At 40.3% G+C, this 20,202-nt stretch overlaps 2 protein-coding genes across 2 annotated transcripts; both read left to right on the forward strand.

Annotated features, from left to right (window-relative positions):
* The first annotated feature begins 574 nt into the window (after positions 1 to 574).
* LOC122985621 (fatty acid 2-hydroxylase-like) lies at positions 575 to 4,867 on the forward strand. Its single transcript, XM_044356427.1, has 2 exons — positions 575 to 977; positions 4,802 to 4,867. Exons 1-2 carry the CDS (start codon positions 801 to 803, stop codon positions 4,865 to 4,867), a joined length of 243 nt encoding a protein of 80 aa, XP_044212362.1. The 5' UTR covers positions 575 to 800.
* Positions 4,868 to 5,966: 1,099 nt separating this feature from the next.
* Positions 5,967 to 19,582, forward strand: ano10b (anoctamin 10b). Its single transcript, XM_044356110.1, has 16 exons — positions 5,967 to 6,222; positions 6,324 to 6,391; positions 9,019 to 9,290; positions 10,782 to 10,955; positions 12,936 to 13,073; positions 13,852 to 13,968; positions 14,375 to 14,491; positions 15,319 to 15,648; positions 15,872 to 16,054; positions 16,173 to 16,228; positions 16,319 to 16,393; positions 17,832 to 17,996; positions 18,093 to 18,284; positions 18,386 to 18,523; positions 18,619 to 18,735; positions 18,822 to 19,582. The coding sequence occupies exons 3-16, from the start codon at positions 9,026 to 9,028 to the stop codon at positions 18,843 to 18,845; spliced, it is 2,091 nt and encodes a 696-aa protein (XP_044212045.1). The 5' UTR covers positions 5,967 to 6,222; positions 6,324 to 6,391; positions 9,019 to 9,025; the 3' UTR covers positions 18,846 to 19,582.
* Positions 19,583 to 20,202: the final 620 nt, after the last annotated feature.

A 20,202-nucleotide genomic window follows, 5' to 3' on the forward strand; every position in this document is an offset into this window, starting at 1 on the left:
CTTTGTAAAGTGAAAACATTTGGCTTTTCGTCGGACAAAGCCCACCGATTTGAAGATATCACACTGAAAAATTTGATTTTTTTAAATTTTTTTTTTTTTTGACATTTCATAGACTAAACAATCGATCTATCGAAATAAAAATGACGGCAGACTGATGGACAATGAAAATAATCGTTAGTTGCAGACATTATCTACCTGCACATCAGGACTGCATACAGCGTCATCTTAAAATGTTGCATGCTTTGAGGACTTGATTGTAGGCTACTGAACACCATTTGACTGAATACTTTTCTGGTTTCTGGAAAGAGATGTTGCCGTTGATTTTTTTTTTTTAGTCCTGTGAGCACCACAAATGATTGTATTCACCTCATTTGTCCTGTCTTGGATTTGCAGTGAGTGAACTGTTTTGGCTTCACCAAATGGTGGTCTTGTACTGTAGCTGCAAATCGTTTGGCTCTGCAGGATTTTCTTATTTTCGAAAAGAAAAATGTATAAACGGGAAGGTAACGTTTTAAAATGTATGATAAGTCATTTACTACATGTTTTGGACTGTGTGATGCAGAGGTAAATCCAGATTATGATGTGTTATTTTACATCCATCTTGAAGAGCAACACATAAAACAAGTTACATATAGAACAAGATACTATTGCGATAAAAAAACATTTACAGTACAGTACCGTACATAAGGTAAAAATACAGATTGCCTAATATACGTAAAACAAAGCATAAAACACGAAGTGGAAAAACAGAATGTGCACACTGGTTTCTAAATTTAATATTTTCCGTTAACAGGACAAAGATGAAGACAACTTTATGTGTCTGTGAGGGGGAGGCACTGATACTTCGCCGGTCGGGCAAAGACGTGAGCCGGGAGATGGAGGGACCCCCGCACCGGCACTCGGAGAACGCCCGGCGGTGGATGGAGCAGTACTACATCGGGGAGCTGGACAGAGACAGCGGCAGCGACGAGGCACAGGTAGAGCCCGGGACACCTGTCCTACATCACTGCCCTCACAGCATACAGACACCTGAAGAAACACCTGTTGCTACTGTATGTCTCTACTGGAGAGTCGTCATGGTGGATGTAGTTGCTGAGTGTTAAATGTTAACAAAACTTCCCAGAGTGAAGTCTCCCACTTTAACAGCCAGGTCCGAATTTAGTGATGTGGGGGCAGCAAACTCTGTCTTGCTTTCTTTTCACTCTTTCTCCAACTAAATGTTGATATTGGCAGTAGTAGAAGTGCTCAGAGCTTTTTATTTACGTAGTAAAGTCCTGCATTCATATTTTTACTTAAGTTTGAAGAGTGAAAGAGATTATCAGCACAATGTACTTAAATCTATTTAACTTGTGTTCTAGATGGAGCTTTTCATTCTCATATAATGCTGGGGAGTTTAATCTAAAGTAATGCATTATATTTTATTTGTTATATTTTGTGAGTAAAATCTGAATCTGTAGTGTAACAGTAAGCTGGAACTAGAGAATGTTTGGTTTTTTCTTGAAAATGACTTAAACGATAAATACATTGTCAAAATAGTGTCCAAATAATCCTCTGTCAATTAAAATTGCTTCAACTGTAGTGTTTAAAAAACCTGAGACTCTCAAAGCACATGATGATGAGCACTAGATTATCTCACCGTAGGGGCCAAGCATTCAGACCTGTACCATTGTCTTGGTGTACACCACACATGTACTCGCCTATTTGTCGAGAATATGGTGACTCATCTGACCATATCGCTTTTTTCCACATCTCTGTAGACCAGTGTCTATGGTTTTTGCATCACTGAACTCTCAAATGTGCATTCATCTTTGTAATGAGGGCTTTACACACTGCAACAATACTATAACATCCCTCTCTATATAATTGTCGACTGACTTTTCTTGCTGACAGTCTGATCACGTCCAGCATTGACATTGACACCTGAGAAAGAGTTGCTCTTGTTTCTTACATATTGCATTAATGCACAAGCATCACAGTAATCAGATGTGCGCTGTCGACCACAACTTCCTATTTACTGATGTCTCTTCCGTAGATCTACATGCAGATATCACTTTAGTCACTGTTCCTATAGTCCCTTATATTAACTTTTATGGCTTGCCAAGTTCAAACTAGCAAGTACACAAGTACTTGGCGTACATGGCATTGACACATCCTAAAATGGTAATGTCATATAATAACCAGTCCTCAACTGAACGAACAACCTTTTCTGCCTTGTCTGACACATTATGGCCCACATGGTCTTCTGTCCAACTGACTGACTTTGTAATGAGGATCAAATAGACCTTTAGAGCTGCAACGATTAGTTCATCAGTCGACAGAAAATTCATGTGCAACTATTTTGATAATTGATTAATTGTTGCAGTAATTTTTCAAACAAAAATGTCTCATATTCACTGGTTTCAGGTTCTCCTGATTTGCTGCTGTTCTTTGTAAATTGATCATGTTTTGTTTTTGGATTGTTGGTCAGACAAATCAAGCATATTGAAGATGTCACTGTGGGCTTAGAGAAAATTGTGTTTTCCACTGTTTTTGAAGATTTAATAGACTAAAAAGTTTAATCGATTACTGGAGAAAATGATCGGCAGATTCATCAATAATAAAAATGATTGTTAGTTGCAGCCCTATAAACCTTATTTAATAGGCTACAGTTGCAGTGTGGACTCTTTTAGGTAAACAATCACATGTTGTGTCATTTAGATTTCATGACTTTCTTGCCAGACTTATCAAGAAAGCCGGCCACTTAAAAAACAAAATACTGTGTAGCAGAATGAGTAAATCCAACTAAACATCATGTCAGATCAATGAATGATGTGCACTATTGAAGGTTTTGCCCATAAGCCTGTCGGAAACTGCTGCAGATGGTTTTCAGGTGATACAAAGATGTTCAAAGGTTGAAGATTGTAAATATAAGGTGTAGTGCAGCATAATGGAATATGTTGTGGCTATAACCACATAGTATATAACATGGTGATGAGGCTGTTACATACAGTCTACAGGGAAGAGCAGAGTGAATGTCATGGACTGTGTGATCAGTATTTGTACATCTTGACCGTAGCAGTCTGTAGTTTGAAGCAAAGCAGAAATGTGGGTTTATTGTATTTCCTCTTAACCAGTAATGATGATGCAGCAACCTAAAAACTAAGATATAAAATAAAACCACAATGTTGATGACCCCTTTAACCACTTCTCTGTTCAGCAGAAACAAAAGATACATACACTGGTCCATCTCCTGTGTGTGTGTGTGTGTTTGTGTGTGTTACCACATTTTCTAAGAGCTGTCTTGGGAATGTGATGCATTTCTTCACACATGAATGTCTCCTTTTGTCTTTTTGTTGTTTTCTTTATTTATGTGACTTTTTCTAGACATAATTATTTGTTTCTGACAAGTTCCTGCACTGGTCACAAGTGTGATTATCTCCACCATGTGACAAACGATCTCACTTCTTTTATTTTTTGTTTAATACAAGACTAAATGTCTTGTAAAGGTTTACTCAGTCTAATAGCAGATGGAAAAGTTACTTGTTGACATGCAGCTGATGCAAAACACTCACATATCCTGCTCGACAAATTTAAACAAGAACACCCTTTAGCCATTCATCAGGAGGCAAAATCAGGACGTAGTATATTTATTTGAGTAAAGTACAGGTACTTCAAAATTATACATGAGTATTTCCATTTTATACTTAATACTTGTACTCCACTACAATTTAGAAGGAAATATTCCATTTTTTCAATCCGCTACATTTATTTACTTACTTTTGAGAAAAAGCATAAAAACATGACCTTCCAACCCTTTTTGGTTTGTGATCCCTTATAAAAAATGTGTAGGTGAGGTGGGGCTTCTCATCATGTTTCAGATGTGTAAGCTGCTAGTGGTTCCAGCAAAGAGACATGTCCTCACATGGTTTCATTTTAAATAGTTAGAGGTAAAACTCTCCAAAAAAAGCAAAGATTAGAGGAACATAGAGAAAAATCCAAATTTGTGTATCAAATTGATGCATCAGTGCACCAGTGTTAATAGTGTAATGTATTTTTTTATCAGTCACAGGGGCAGATTTTCTGCAAAAAGATTTTAATATTAATTTTTAAATTTGTACTATTTGTGCTCAGTTAAGAGAGGACCTGAGTATTTCTTCCACCACTGCTGATCTCAGTGCAATTGTTCTATTTTTATGCTCCTCTACTTTTTACTGTTATGCACTTAATTCAGTAATATTCCGGTTAGTCGGTGCCTGACCTGGCCGACCTCAGATGTGTGTCTTGGGTGAAACACCATCATAATCAGCAACTATTAGAAGTGCAAAAGTTGACTTCATGCGTGTGATTTCAGCCTTTCTTCTATACAGATCATGGCTCTACTGCACTCGTCTGCCTCATGAATAAGCTTCTCTGAGCAAATTGTGACTCAAGATCAGTTAACCTGAAACATTCCTGTGGATGTTGAACTGACCGCAGATCAGTGTGAAACCTGACTACTGTCTGCATTGTTGACCCACACCTCAGCTGCATGTCACACATGTGGCTGTAAGCACAGAGAGCTTGTAAAAACAGCTTGTTTTATGGCCTCTGGAAGAAGTAAAAGTAAACCTGCAAGAGCACACAGAGACACCAACAAACACACACAAGCTGTCACTTCCTGGTTGACTGGTCCTTGAGCAGTTTATAACTGTCTGCTGCCACCTGCTGGAGGCAATAGAGTCATTTTCTATTCTGTTCAAACATTTTGTGCTCTCTTCAGCACCATCACATTTACCTGAATAGATCATTTTTCACTGATTTCTCATTATTTGTGTCTTGTCAGGATTTAGTGGACTGGCGGAAGCCCCTGGCATGGCAGGTAGGCCACCTCCGAGAGAAATATGATTGATGCGTGGGTTCACCAGCCGGTCGACAGGCCTATCAGACTGTTTGGAAACCCCTTCCTGGAGGCCAGCACCAAGACTTCCTGGTAGGAGGCTCTTTGTTTTGCTCTTATATTACTGATGAGAAGGTGATCAAATAAAAACTAAAATATTACTTTATTGTTTGAAAAGTAATATTTAGAGACACAGTTAATATGATGTTTACCCAATCACAAACAAGAATTCAGTTGTGCAGACAAAACGTGCATGTTTTTCATTGGATGTGACAGACATGCATCAACTGTTTGTTCATTCCTGAAGTTTCCACATAGGAATATGAGTAATAATTGATTATTATACATATTAATAGGTGATAAGTTTAATATAAATCAATGAATTGCTGCAGTTCCTCCTCATCTATAATTCAAAACTTGCAGCAGGAGGCTTTTGATTGTTATTGTACCTATTGACTAACACTTGAACTTCTATACCAGAGGGTTGTTCTGCAGTTGTCAGGCAGTAGTTAATTTGAAAAAAATTAAATTATAATTTCATAGGATTTCTTGAGGTAGTCTTGTATTCAAATGTCTTACTTTGGGCCCACTCTTGTATACTCAGGGGGGTTTCTGCGTTGCACTTCCTGGTTTAGCTTAGCATGTTGCATGGCTAATCCAGGGAGCATCTTAGACTGGAGCTGTCAGCACCAAGCTAAACTTTATTCCCATTTGTGGCAATAAATGGTTTAATCTATGACGAGAGTGTTCTTGACCGAAATATATTTTTTGATGTTTGTAATGATGGTAGAGAGCGATGACCATGATGATGATGATGATGATGATTATGAGTGTAATAATACTTATTGATTGTGATGGCTGCATGGCAAAGTGAGACGATTCCACCTGTTGGAATAAAGTACACACAGATCTCATTTATGTATATTTATATGTTAAAGATGAAAACAACAGCTTGCAAAGCTTTGATTCTGACAAGTGAACTTTTCCTTGTGCTAAATTATGCAGCATAAAATAATATTTCATAGTTTCATAGTTTTTCTAAGGTTCACACCAATGTGTAGTTACCCCGACCATCTTTAGGTGTATGTGTGTTTTGACAGCAGCAAAAAGGGCAGCAGAGGCGAGTGGAGCAGTAGGACCCTGAGCTGCAGCAGCAGCAGCAGCAGCTGCAGCACTAAAGCAGAGAACAGGCAGGAGGGAGGAGCCTGAATAAAAACCAAACAACCCTCCACACCCTGCAGTCTCGGGAAGTTCCTCCGCATTCCTGCTATAGTCACACACGCACACACACACACACACACCCATACTATACATATACATACACACACATACATAGAAAGCTGGGAGGATCCACACGCTGGGTCAGGGTAAGTGTAGAGAGTGAGTGTGTTGTTCCTGGTTTCTTTTCAGGGAAACTAAATAGATGTTGTCTTCATGTTCCTCTGTGTATGTGTGTGTGTTCAAACAGGAGTTTGCAGGGGCTGTGGGCCTGCTGTAGGACTGGAGACAAGATCCTCTTCATCAACGCCCTGCCAGGTGTTGTATTTCCTGACTCATCCTCTCCTTTGCCCTTTATGTCAGTCTCTCTTTTAATAACTAACAATTGGAAGTGAACCATTGTCAGGTATCGCTCTGTCTCTCTCTTGAACTCTATGAGTGTCTCTGTATCTCTATATATCTTCAACCAAATCACAATAGAGGAAGTTTTTTATATGCTGCTGCTGCCAGAATTAGCACAGCTTCCTCTCAAGAAACTGAAACAGATTTATATCTTAAGCGTGCAGCAAGAAGCTGAAGTTACAGCCAGAGTGTGAATGACAAAAGTGCAGCATGCAGATTCCTGGAAAATTATACCTGAAATATTATGGGATGAATATGTCATATGTTGAAACTTTGAGAGGTTGAAACTCAGTTTTTGAAAGCTTGAAATCGTTTTTTTTTTTAAAAATGGTTTTGCAAGATTGACACTAAGTTTTGAAGGCTTGCATAATTTTTTGATATGCTTAAAAAAAATTCAAATCTCTGCAAATATTATTTTGTATTTGACTTTTCCTTCTTCACTGCAGCACTCTTTTTACAGTGTTTCTCCAATACATTTTCAGAGTTTCAAATTTGTCAAATTTTGCCAGTGTATTTGTTTGTTTCTCAGGTTTGAAACCTTGTAATTGAATCTGAAAACTGGTGAGCATATGTTTGGAAAAAGTTTTGAAACACTGAAACTTAAGTTTTGAAAATGTGAATCATTATTTTAAAACTTTTGTGGATGTAAATTTGCACTTGTGTTGCAGACAGTTCTTTCAGAGCTGAGTTTACAACACCCACTTTTCAGAGAACTGCACACACAGTTGTAGACACAGAAGTCACATGATTTCTGGTAACACTGTCTCACAGTTATGGTCTGAAACTCTGAAACTCCAAATATAGTGGTTACCTGAATGTAACGCCAGTTTTATGAGCCCTCTAATGAGCTTCCCTACTGGCTTACCCTACAAGCCTCCACCTCAGCACCTGAGAAAGATCTTTGCACTCACCACCAAATTGGGAGATAGCTACCATGCAGCACCCTCCCCCTATAAAGCCTCAGTGCACTTGTTGCTCGTCTGCCTATGAAACTCAGCAACGAACAACTGGGGCCAGCTGCGCTTGTGGTTAGAGAGCTATGCATGTACTCATAGAACTGGAGTTACAGGTAACAATGATTTCTATGTTGTACGTGCTCCACCCTCTAACGGGCTTTGCTAATGGTTATAATCTAAGGCAAAGGCCATTAGGGATGAGATGTACTCCCAACTGGGCCTGTACCAACACTAGTCCCGACCCAGCCACAACCAAGAAACAACAGCAGTCCAGCGGCCGAGCTCTGCCTGTCTGAGGGTCTCACACCAGACTGTATTCTCCTGGTGGAGTGCACCCTCAGACCCACTGAGGGAGGACGAGAGAGGGGCCCCCTGAACCCAACTGCCGTGGCAGATGAACAACTAGTCGGGCCAAGCAGCCAACTAACACTACACATAGTTGAAAATGGGTGCCATCTTAGGGATGACAACACGAGGGCGAGGCTTCTCGTGTGGCTGGGTGAGGAAGCCTGCAGTGCAATCCTCGGTAGGAACTTTGGAGAGAGACTGTGGTGGCAGCAGGCTCCCCATCCTACTGGCGGTTGAGTTGAACAAGCTAGGCAGGTTGTCGAGCAGAGAGCGGTGCGCTGCGGACTTGTTGTCATCTTTGAAGAGGGATGAAGGGTCTTCCTCCTCGTAGATGTGACGCTTGTCCTCCTTGTCGTATTCGTCCCATGGCTTGGATTGAGCTGTCTCATCCTCCACCGCCAGTGCCAGGGTAGCATAGAGGGAGCAGACGGAGTCAGTGAACTTGTGTCGCTGGTCGCGTTCCTCCCGGGGCAGCGCGAGACAGGCAGAGTAGGAGTCGGCCTCAGCCCGGTGCCACTAACCCAGGCAGCAGAAGCACAAACACAGAGTTTCAAACTTTTGAACCTTTTTTTTTTCAGTTTCGAAATATGACATGATATTCATCCCATAAAACTGCTGCATATTCAGACTCACATGCAAACCATGAGTTCCATAAACAGGCCGATGACGTTACAGTGTAATAGCTGGTAATGCAAATGCAGAAACTAAAAATGAAAATTATTGATAACTGTCAACTTATGACTGCACTCAAGTATGTAAATGATGCATTATAAAAGGTCTACTGCAGTGTGTCAGGAAGGAGTTTACAAGCACTGCACAGCACAGAGTCCTGAGAGCAGGCAGATAAGTCCTTGCTAACATGAAGTTTTTTCTTATCCTCATGGCACCATTTTGATTTTTCATCTTCTATTGTACTGTTATTGTCACACACCAAAAAACTGTGTTTTTTCTGTAGATGTTTAGATAACATTGCAAGCATTTTTCAGTTTTTAGGACCAGTGTCATTTAAGAGTGTTATAGCTTTGGGTCTTTTACCTTTAATCTAAATTGTCAAATGGAAAAAGTGTAAAAAAAAAATTAAGTTAAGTAAAAGCACAACAGTGTAATAGGGGAAGAAAACATCTCCTCATCTTTTCTGTTGGGACATGGCAATGATGGTGAAGATAAAAGCTCCAGTACTGGCAGAATGGAGCTGCACCATGGCGAACTAAAGTTGTTCTTATGATCATTTCTTCCCAGTCTCACCATGAGTGAGGCAGGTGGTGATGAAGGTGGAGGTGGCAGCAGCAGTAGTAACACAGACCAGCAGACAGAGGATAAGTCTCCTGGAGGAAAGATTCTGGGAAAACTAAGCACTATCGCCACTGGACCAGGCTGGACTAAGGCCAGCTGCCCCTGCTGTGTGTCGGAGCAGGTCGAGCCATTGGTTGTAGTGAAGCTTGGGGAGAAAGTTCGCCCCGAGACCAAGAGGTGGCTCATCAGAGTGATTGGAGCTCCTCAGAAAGATGGAGGTGAGGGCTCAGATTGCAGAGCATTGATTGCAACCTTGCAAAGAAAAACATGCAGATCAAAAATGTATGATCTTTTCTCTCATTCTCATACTGGAAATCTATTGCACAAGAGAGTCATTGCCTGGAAAGTCTCTAGTACTTAAACATTTGATTGCATTTGCATTTACATGCCAGTTAGCAATGCAGATAAATTTAGTAAAATGAGTTCTTGGTCAGTGTAAACCAGAGGTGGCTTACATTTAACCAGGAATGACTATATATATATTGAAAAGAAGAACATAGTTATGTCTGCATGTCTTTCTTTGCAGCTAAACACATCATTTCAGTATTCAGACTACTTTATGTATGGATCATTCATTTTTAGCCTAATAATTAGACTCAATTGCTAGTTTGCTTTTATACCAAATATATTTGAATTCTGGGGAATGTGTATAAAATGATGACATTTATGTCGAATATTTCCATTTGGTGGAACGGTGCAGCCATAAAAACATGGTTCTGAAAAGTTCACTTGGTGTAAATATAACTTCATTCAAGAGATAGAAAAAGCCAATGAAGGATATACAGGATATGGTACTACCAGACAGTGTGGAATAAGATGATTTCAACAACCTTTAGGTGGAAACGTCTATTGGAGCAAGTAGTGGGAGCCCCCTAAAGATTTCCAAATATGCTTATTGTTGCTTCACTTGGATTAGCTTCACTGTACAGAATGATGTATGTGCAGAGTTTGACAAGTTACATTCTGTTGCCTCTTTTCCTACTTTATCTCTTTGCTAAACCACCTTCACAACCACCCCTCTTCTTTTCTCACCGTCATTTGTCCACAACCACTCCTTGACCAAATGCACACCTCTGAAGTAATTTATCTGTGTGCAGTCCTGTGCCTAGCCTAGTCGTCTTAGATTTGTCTGGTGTTTTTGCATCAAATATACAATTTTATGTTTACTTTTTGTTTTGACCATAATACTGTATAGTCTTACACTTGGGTTCCCCCTCTTACATTATCATTGCTTTGGCGATAACAACCACCATTATTTAGCACTCCTGCTTCTACAGATAACGACATGCATCTCTTTTTGTATAGTTGATAGTCACATTAACATGTTAAGCATAATCCAGTTACGACAGACCAAGCTCCCTATTTTTGCAGCAATTTGCAGGATTTCCAACCAAATCATGCAAAACCCCATCAAGTAACTTTGTCAGCTGCCATCATCAAGCTCAAATCCCATACTGCCATACTGCCATACTGCCTGTGCGTTTGGATTCTCTATCAATCACTGAAAAAATGTTTCTTCCTATTGAAGGAATGGGACCAGCTCGATGTTTAAAGGATATGTCTGTCCATATCTACACTGAAACAGTTTTTGATCATTGTAATTGTTCCTCCTCTCCATACAGTCAATGAAGAGATTCCTCATTTCCTCTCTTTTGGTCATAGATTAGAAAGTAAGAGTTTCAATATATCCTCTCTCTGTGCCACCCCAGGTGCAGCATTACTGGCCCACCCAGGTGAGGACGCCAGTGGTGACATCATTGTGGTCTCCGCCCCGCGCTGTACGTTACTACGAGCCACCGAAGAGTTGGGTCTATGTAAGACTTACTGCAACGGGGACATGGAGGCCTTCTCCTACAATGACAGAGAACGCTTTAAAGATTCAGGTACAGCAACATGAGACAGGGTCTGTACTGTATATTTGTGCTCTAATGCAACATTTACAACACAAATTACATCAAATAATTATGATCACATAAAGGTTTCATCATATTAAAAGGGCAATAGTTAAGATTTTATTGTCCAAGTTACTATTTTTTTGTATTAGAATTTCAGTAAACAGGTAGGTCTATAAAGATAATAGATTAGTTATTGTGTAACTATGTCATATTTCCATAGTTGTACGTGTCCTTCTTATCTAAAAGTAGCATCCTGTTGCTTAGCCATAAAATGAAGGCTTTTGTCATATACAAACAGTAGGCGCACACAGCAGGTGCACACAGTACAAAGTTCAGTTATGTTGTATTTTTCCATTCCTTGTCTGTGTTCAAAGCGCATCCTTACTGCAGTGTAAAAACTATGTATCTCTAAATTTGGTGTTTTTGAATTGTTCAGATAAAGGTTAAAAGAGGAAGGTTGAGAAAATGTCTCACAAGCAAAATAAACTATTCAAACACCCAATAGAATTATTTGAAAACAAAACTGTTTTTATCGGGTCATAAAAAGAAAGGTGACATTTAGTTTTTCACATGACAGTGTCTGATGTGTTACTGTGCAAATGTATCATATTGTGTATGTGCACAAACCTACTGTACCTATTTTGATGAGAGAATGAAAGGAAACAAAGGAGAGAGATGCAATAAAGGTCCCTGGCTGGATTAACAATTATAATATTTTCATAATGCATTTTTTTCCCCAATATTATGCTTATTATGATGGTTAAAATAGCATTATCTTAGTAAAATTACACTAAAATAAACAAATGCTGTCTCATGCTGAAAGTATTCCTGGGAACCAAAAACCATGTTATGCTTTAAATTCATACAATTCTAAATCTTTCTAACTCAGAAATTTGTTTCTCAGACCGTCTGGCAAGACAGGACTTAAGAAAGGAGCTTAATCTACTATAATGGCTTGACATGATTGTATTATGATGTTCTACCTTCTCCAACCTCTAAGACCAAATTATCAAAAAAAAATGCATGGAGAGTAGTAGGGCTGTTGTCATACCAGTTGTATGATCCTTAAATATATTTTGGGATTTTTTCATTTTCACAAATAATTTTTATCACAACCAAGTAGGTGGACTTGATTTTTCTGGAGTTTTCTCAAGGCCTTCATCATTGGATGGAGTTCTCATGGAGATGTTATACTACAATATGGAATTTGGACAACAGGGGGTCGTGTAAGGGGGGAGATGATAATTGATGCCTCTGTTCAGGGATGGTCTCTGATGTCGGATGTGAATGTCCATCCACTGACTTCTGGTCGATGACCTTTGAACCCTTCTATGAAGTGACAGGTTTTAGTCTGGTGTTTTACAGACTGATGTTGTCTGTTTCTGCTCATGACTCTTCTGGTGATGTAGTGATCCCTACAGCTGTTGTATATAATGTCATACACTGCTCCTCTGCAGACTACATGTGACTTACTTGAGGACTGATGTTCTGACAGCTCAGCCACATAAGGGAGTCCATAGCGAGGCTTCTGGTGGTCCCTGTTGAATTGACAGTGTCTTCTTAGTCTTAAATTGGTTTGGGATTTCTGTCATCCAATCCTTGTGTCCATTTTCCTGGTTTGCTGCTCAGACATGCTTCACCTCCCTCTCTATCCACCTCCTCATTAACAACATGTTGTGCTGTGTGGGAGGCTTACTCACCACTGATTATGTTGTATTATGTTGTATGTAAGTACTGATTAGAGTTAAAATTTCCTCTTCCTGCTCACAAGTGAACTCGATGTGTGGGTTGATGTTAATAATGTGTTGAATGAAGCTGGAGCAGTGCAGTGCAGCAGTTCAAGCATAATATTTTAGGTATTTTTATTTTAGAAATGAAACCGTGAAACGGCATATTCTTCTTCTTGTATGTGCTTGTATTCATGCATTGCCGGCTATTCATGTATCTGTATCTGTTCATGTGTGACAGACAACATGGAGGTGTTCCTGACGCTGGCGGAGAGAGAGTACATAGTGAAATATGAGCTGGACGGTCTGCGGGCACAGAGGGACCTGAGAATACCTGGCCTGCCTGACAATTACACACTGCAACACCGAGACAACATCTGTGAGTGCTCTCACTGTCTTTTCACAACCATATAGAATAGAATAGAATCAAGTACAACTTTATTATCCACCAGAGTGAAGAATTGGCTTACCAAAACATAGAAGCAGCACAAGAACATGTAATATATAAAACAAGTAACAAGATACCACTAGCCGTACAAGATAAATAATTTAATTATTTATCATTGGAGCATTGTGAAGAGAATCTACTAGTGGGGGGGATTTCTGTTTACTGATTTGTCTCTAAATTTTCTAAATTTTCAATTAATGCTTTGAGATAAAGATGAAGACAGACAAACAAACAACAACTCAGAAGCTGGAGATTAACACTTTTTAACTTTGTTTAGGCATTTTTTACAGTGCACTTATCTCTTGTGTTGTAGACTCCCATCCAGGTCATATAACGAGTTTAGAATGATCTAATCATCAATTATGATGTAGATTTTTTTGGGACATACTGACAGACGTGGTAAATATTTGTTGTTGTCTGCTGTCTCCACATTCAACCAGTATCAAACTGTACGATGTGCATCCTGCCCTGCTGACCTCAGCTGTTCGTCTCTCTTCACATTCAATCATGAAAATGCTTCACTCAGCATCAGCCTCGGTGTTTGTGGTGTAAATGTGTGTGTGTGTGTGTGTGTGTGGGTGTATGTAACTGTCTGTATATGTGTGGATGAGTTATTGCTTGCTTGCAAAACTGTCCCTGCTTCACTCATGTTCTCAAGTCACCGTTTGTTGGAGGGCTGTTGTGATAAAGTGACTGAATGCTTTTGCAGGGCAGAAGCTGGGGTCAGCTGGTGTGATTGTAGACACCTTCCCTCTCCATAAACACGACAAACTGAAAGATCTCAGTGAAGCCTGGTACTCTGGGAATCAGCTGGCTCAGCCACTGGGTGGGTGGAAACGCACCAAACACTCACACTACTACATAACTGTACACACATGCAGAAGCAGATACAAAGTCTCATTTTTTGATGCTTCTGTCACCCCTGAGAGGAATTCTCAGTAGATGGCTGGGTGGGTGTTGGAGTGGAAAGTGGGTGACAGTTTCTATTTTCTGCCTCTATATACTGTAAGACACATGAACCATGGGGGTCAGCCCCCCTATTTTCCCTCAGCCCTTCCACAACACACATAACCTGCTGTTGGGGTTAGGGTTAGAGGGTTAGGGATAGGGTCAGACAGACAGGAGAGAAAACATTACCTCATTGGCAGAGATACTAATCTGAGGGAACATAGATACACTCCCGAACCATGCATGCACTTACACCTGATACCTCTGCCTGCTGCTTTGTCCAGATTCAGTCAATGCATATTTTGGAAGCACAGTGGCGTTCTACTTCAGCTTCCTTGATTTCTACACCTGGTCTCTGCTGCCACCGGCGATACTGGGCCTGTCCATCACATACTTCTCAGGTAGGTGTCTGGATTTCTGTTTCCACTGTTATTTATTATTATTTTATATTTTTGTTTACAGATGCAGTATATAGCATTTATGCGGTATTTAGCATATAAAATCATCATTAGAAACCTGTTCAAACCTGCACAAGGCAGTTTTGTAATGTTAGCAGCATATATGGCAAGGTGAGGCAGCAGTTTGAGCTTCAAAGAATCAATAATTTGATTACTGAAATATCAGAAAACTTCATATTAGTAAATTGTCAACAGCACTAATGCTCATTAACATATGGCTGGTGTGTGATGCTGTAAAACAAAAGCTAACAAAGAGACAAGAGAGGAACAACACTGAAAGTCTTTCATGCTAGCGGTCTGTGAGGCTGTAATACTTGTTAGGCATTTTAAAAAAAGGATGCTATTCTTATCTGTGGAAGCAAAAAATGCTTGGAGTTACAACAATTTTATTTTGCGCCATTATCTCGAGATCACAAATTAATCATCTTGTTCACTTTTTGTTTTTAAAGGACCAGTGTGTAAGATTTAGTGGCATCTAGCAGAACGGACTTGGCAGAAATGGAATATAATATTCATAAGTATGTTTTAATTAGTGTATAATCCCATGAAAAGAAGAATTGTTGTGTTTTTGTTAACTTAGAGTGAGCCTTTTATATCTACATAGGGAGTGGGTCCTCTTCCACGGGGGCCACCATGTTGTACTGCCATGTTGCTACAGTAGCTACTTCTATGTTGTCGTTTAGGCTGATGTATTGTGTATTTAAGTCTTGTCTAGTGTAGCTGTAAGATAAAAAACAAACTAATCAGACAATTCTCTTTATTCATCACAGGTGAAGTTCAGAAGGAGATGGATGAGTCAGTCTCGGGCTCACAGGTCACGATCGCTGATGATGATGCAGGACCTGGTCACATCATCCAGGCTGTGTTTAGTATGCTGTGGTCCACAGTGGTCATCGAGCTGTGGAAGCGTCGGAGCTCTTCCCTGTCCTACCGCTGGGGGACCCTGCACCTCGCTGAGCGCTTCGCAGAGCCACGGCCTGGTTTCCATGGTGATCTTGGGGTCAACCCTGTTACAGGTCGCGTGGAGCCGCTGTTTGCTGAATGGCAGAGAGACCTCCGTATGGCGCTGGTGTCAGTCCCAGTGGTGGGAATGTTTCTAGGTAGGGCTCGAATTGAATCCTGATTAGCTGCTTTTTATGATGCCTCAAGTAAAAGATGAAGTAACGTTGAGTGTCAGTTGAGGATGAAGTGCAACCAAAGTGTGAAAACATGTAAAAGCACTTAGATGCAGAAAAGTACGCTCTGCCTTTTAAAATTGCAAAGCCTCTTCTCAGCTCTGCCTCCCTCCTCACCTCTCCTCTCCTGGCACATTTCCTCCTGCAGGGTTGGTGGTGCTGGGTATGGTTTGTTTCTACTGGGGGGAGGCCCAGGTGAAACAGCTACACCAGGACTGGGACTCCCTGCTGACTCAGACTTTGCTCTACATGCCCTCTGTGCTTCACATCGTCTATACAAACATGCTAGCGAATGTTTACAAGACAGTGGCAAAGTCTCTGACTGAATATGGTGAGTGAGGAACAGGTGGTACTAGAGGGAGAATGAAGACTTTATGAATACAATGATATCAATGATGCTTCTTATAATGCTGATGGAAATCCAATGAACCCTCACTGTGTCCCTTCAGAAAACCACAGAGAAGAGTCCGCCTTTCAGAACCATCTAACAGCCAAAGTCTTAGTGGTAAGTTTCCCCTACTGAAACATCAGCCTATACTGTACATCCTTTTACCCAACAGGCTAATTTACTTGTCTCTTTTCCCTTTTCCTTCAGTTCACCTTCTTCAACTACTTTGCAGTGCTCTTCCATATTGCCTTCTTCAAGCAGGATGTGTCTTTGCTCCGTAAGGTAAAAACTGAGCTCAGCAATTGTTCCACTCCTCTCAGGAAAGTGTTGTGTCTTTAAGGTGGTACTCCAACAATTCAGTATTGCACCATAAACTTGAGCAACGTGCATGAGACAGATAGGAAATGGTGCAAATCGATGCAGCAGAGGCCAAAATATCCTGACTTTTAGTCCCTTATGTCGGTCAAGATCCAAAAATATACAACTCGCATAATGCAACTCGACAGTGTGTTTGTATTTGATACTCGTTGCCTATGTCTTACCAACTCCACTCACCTTGTTTGAGATGTTAGATATGTTTCCAAGTCCAGCTGAGATAATGACATCAACCAGGGTTATTTTCTTAAATTTTAGCTTTAAAGTGCACATAACATGCTTTTTGTGATTTTCATTCAGTTCAAATTCAAGTCAAATGTTCAAGTTCCAAAAACTTGAGATGAATGCATGTAAAAATGCCATCTTCAAGTCAAAAGGCAGGGTGTCTTTGTTACTATGGTTGTACCAAGGCCTGTTTGTGTTGTCCACTCACATATTTCAGATGGGATTTGGGCTCGAAATTTATATTTTAAGTAAAGAACGAGAAAAAGTAGTGAAATCCAATGACTATAGTTTGTTTCATTGTTTGTTTATGTTGCCTCTGGAGCCAGTGGAAGTCTGCTTAGGAGCAGCTTCCAGGAACTAGCCAATCAGAACAGAGTGAAGTCGGGAAGGGGGTCTTAAAGAGACAGGAGCTAAAACAGCCTGTTTCAGACAGAGGCTGAACTGAGGGGCTGCATAAATAGCCAGTGTAAGTTAAATCAGGAGTTTTTTGAACTGTAAATCATGCAAAGATATTCAAGTAGAGCCCCAGAATAAAAATATAGACCTGTGAATGTGCATGTTATGTTCTCTTTGAAGAAGACTTACTAACTTTATAGCTGTTTCCGAAGAGTGAGCAGTGCTAGCCTTATTAACAAAGTGAATTATCATTTAATTTCACCTCATTCAGCCTTCGTACATGTGGATTTCTTGCAGTTAGCATCATTAGTAGGGTTTTATTTTTGTAAGTCAACTTACAACTTGTACAGCTACATCATTCTTGTCCACACTTCATCACCATTTTTCTGTTGCTATTTTTCATGGGTGTAGCTCGGTAGCTATGTAGGAAGATGACATTCCCATACTTAACATGCTGGAAACAGCCATGCACACAACACCAGACCTTTTTAAATTGCTGAACAAATTTGAGATGTGGGCGGTGATTCAGAGGCATTGAGTCAGGCTATCTCATTATGAGTACGGAGTCATAATTAATAACCGGATCTTCACTTGTAAAATTGGTGGAGTGTCCCTTTCACAAAGAGTGCAAACTTGAAATGTGACCCAACAAGTGAGTGAATGACAGTGGGTGACTATACAATCCCATATTAATAACATACATAATCTCTCTGTCTGTGTGAAGCGTCTGGCCTCTTTGCTGATAGTGAGCCAGCTCGTGAACCAGGTGACAGAGGTGGTCATACCCTTCCTGGTGGACCGGCTTGTCAACGCCCCCCGTAGGAGAGAGAGAGAAGATGACCCGCAGGAGGACAAATTCAGGAACCAAATCACCTTGCCTGTTTTCCCTGTGTGTACAGTTTTAAAGATTTACTGAAGCTGCACATCAAAATGAGGGTTGAAAATGCAGTTTGGCAGTGTATGACAGCTTCATGTTTTGTCATAGGGCCTGTTTGGGGAGTACATCGAGCTCTTGGTGCAGTTTGGGTATTTGAGTCTTTTCTCCTGTGTGTATCCTCTGACGGCCGTGCTACTGCTCATCAACAACCTCACGGAGATCCGATCGGACGCTTACAAGATCTGCAATCTTTTCCGCAAACCATTTTCCCCCCCTGTGGCTAACATGGGCGTGTGGCAGGTCAGCAGAAAACACAACGCACAACAGAATTGAGACGCACTCAGTGTGTCACCACTCACCAATTATGAGTAAACAGCTTGTGCCATTGTCTTGTGTTTCAGTTAGCTTTTCAGGTCCTGAGTTTTGTCTCCGTTGTGTCTAACTGCTGGCTACTGATACTGTCACCACGGGTGCGAGAGCTGTGTCAGGAGGGCGGGATGAGCAGCACAAACTTTCTGCTGTTGGCTGTTTTGGTGGAGGTACGAAGGAAGGAAATGGAGAGGTCACTAGTGAGAGTTAAATAATCGCATCTGTGTGTTTTTTCTTGACACTTTTTAACTGTGTGTTTTTGCAGCATGTGCTGATCTTGATCAAAGTGGTTTTGGCTGCCTTGATCCCTGATGAACCGGACTGGATCAGGAAAAAGAAAGAACATATAGAGTACACATCCATGCAGGCCCTGAGACAGCAGGTTAACATCCTCAACATTCACTTCATTACATAGTATTTTGGTTTTCTACTTCATCTGCGTGACAACTTTTCTTTCTTTCCTTTCAGAAGCTGCTTTCTGAAGAGTCCTGATTGCATTTCAGATTGTGGAGGTGGTGCTGTACACCTGCTACAACCAGAAGATACAGTACCACTGAGCCTTGCAGGGTCCATGATGCATACTGCTGTGCCCTTATACTCCACCTTTTAAAGTGCTGACAATAAGATTTCTGCTACTCTCACTAAGTCACATGGTGCTTCTGCAATGTAAACACTCTGAAATGCACCTTTATATCATACATACACTGCAAGTGCAATTCAAACAGCAGCTAAAAAGTGTTGTTTTTTTTCAGTATTAGACGGCAAATGTTATGTATACAGATGCCCTTTAAAATATCATGTTTATGATAAAGGAGGGTTATTTGTGCAGATCTAATGAAGGGACAGTAAATAGGTGAAGAGTTGTATTACATATTTAGTAAGGGACAGACAGGAAGGAGTATTGATGTCACTGGCAGGGCCAAAGGCCAACACAGAACACTTGACAAAATGTTCCAGTTTTATCTGCTTTATTTATTGCTCAGTGCTCCAACTTGGTGATAAGCTACAGTTAGTGATCAGGATTCATAATGAGAGAATAGTGTCATCATTAGAGTGATTATCATTAGAAAAACAGCCGCCCGAATAATAGAAAATCAATCATTAAAGCTTCTCTATTAAACATTTTTATATGTGTTGCTCAAAGTGATGAGCCCACAGAGAAATATCACCCAACAGTGCAGTTCTCAGCTCTACGGGGCTTTTTAGCTTCTTTCAGCTCCTTGTTTTGGTTCAGTGGCCAAAAAGTAAATTATTGCAGATTTAGTTTAAAAAAACAAATCTTTTTGTCTTTCTCTCTGTCTGTAGGCACTGATATTAAAACTTATACCATAAGCTTAAACGTGATGTAAGTGTTAATGTTAACATGTCAAAAATCATACTCTTGTCCTATTTGACCCTTTATAAGTTGTGTCTAATTGAACCAAAAGTGGGCAATGTTGCACTTGTATCTTTATTTGTAGGTGCATTGGTGATACAGTGATACTGTTTTTTATTATGTAATCACAGTATGGCTATGGCTTGAGGTTCCTCAAATGACGTGTAGCATGAGGGAAATGCTGTGCCAAGATGTACAATTTGCGTTGAGAGTGATGGGTAGCAACCAAAGAACCGCTAGTGCTTTGCTATTAGAAATGTATTATTTTTTTATGGGTGTATTTTAGTCTTTACTCACTCCTCAATTTGTTGTGTGCCTCTAAAAACAACTGCTTGAATTTATTGTGCTGCAACCACTAATTCATCTTATAGTCAAATACTAAATATCACAAGTGTTCACTCTTCACTGCTGGTAGATTTGACTTCATACACAAATATGTAGATGAGTGCACTGGGGAAGTCCACCATTTCTTCC

This window comes from Thunnus albacares, chromosome 7, assembly GCF_914725855.1.
Source record: "Thunnus albacares chromosome 7, fThuAlb1.1, whole genome shotgun sequence".
NCBI lineage: Eukaryota > Metazoa > Chordata > Actinopteri > Scombriformes > Scombridae > Thunnus > Thunnus albacares.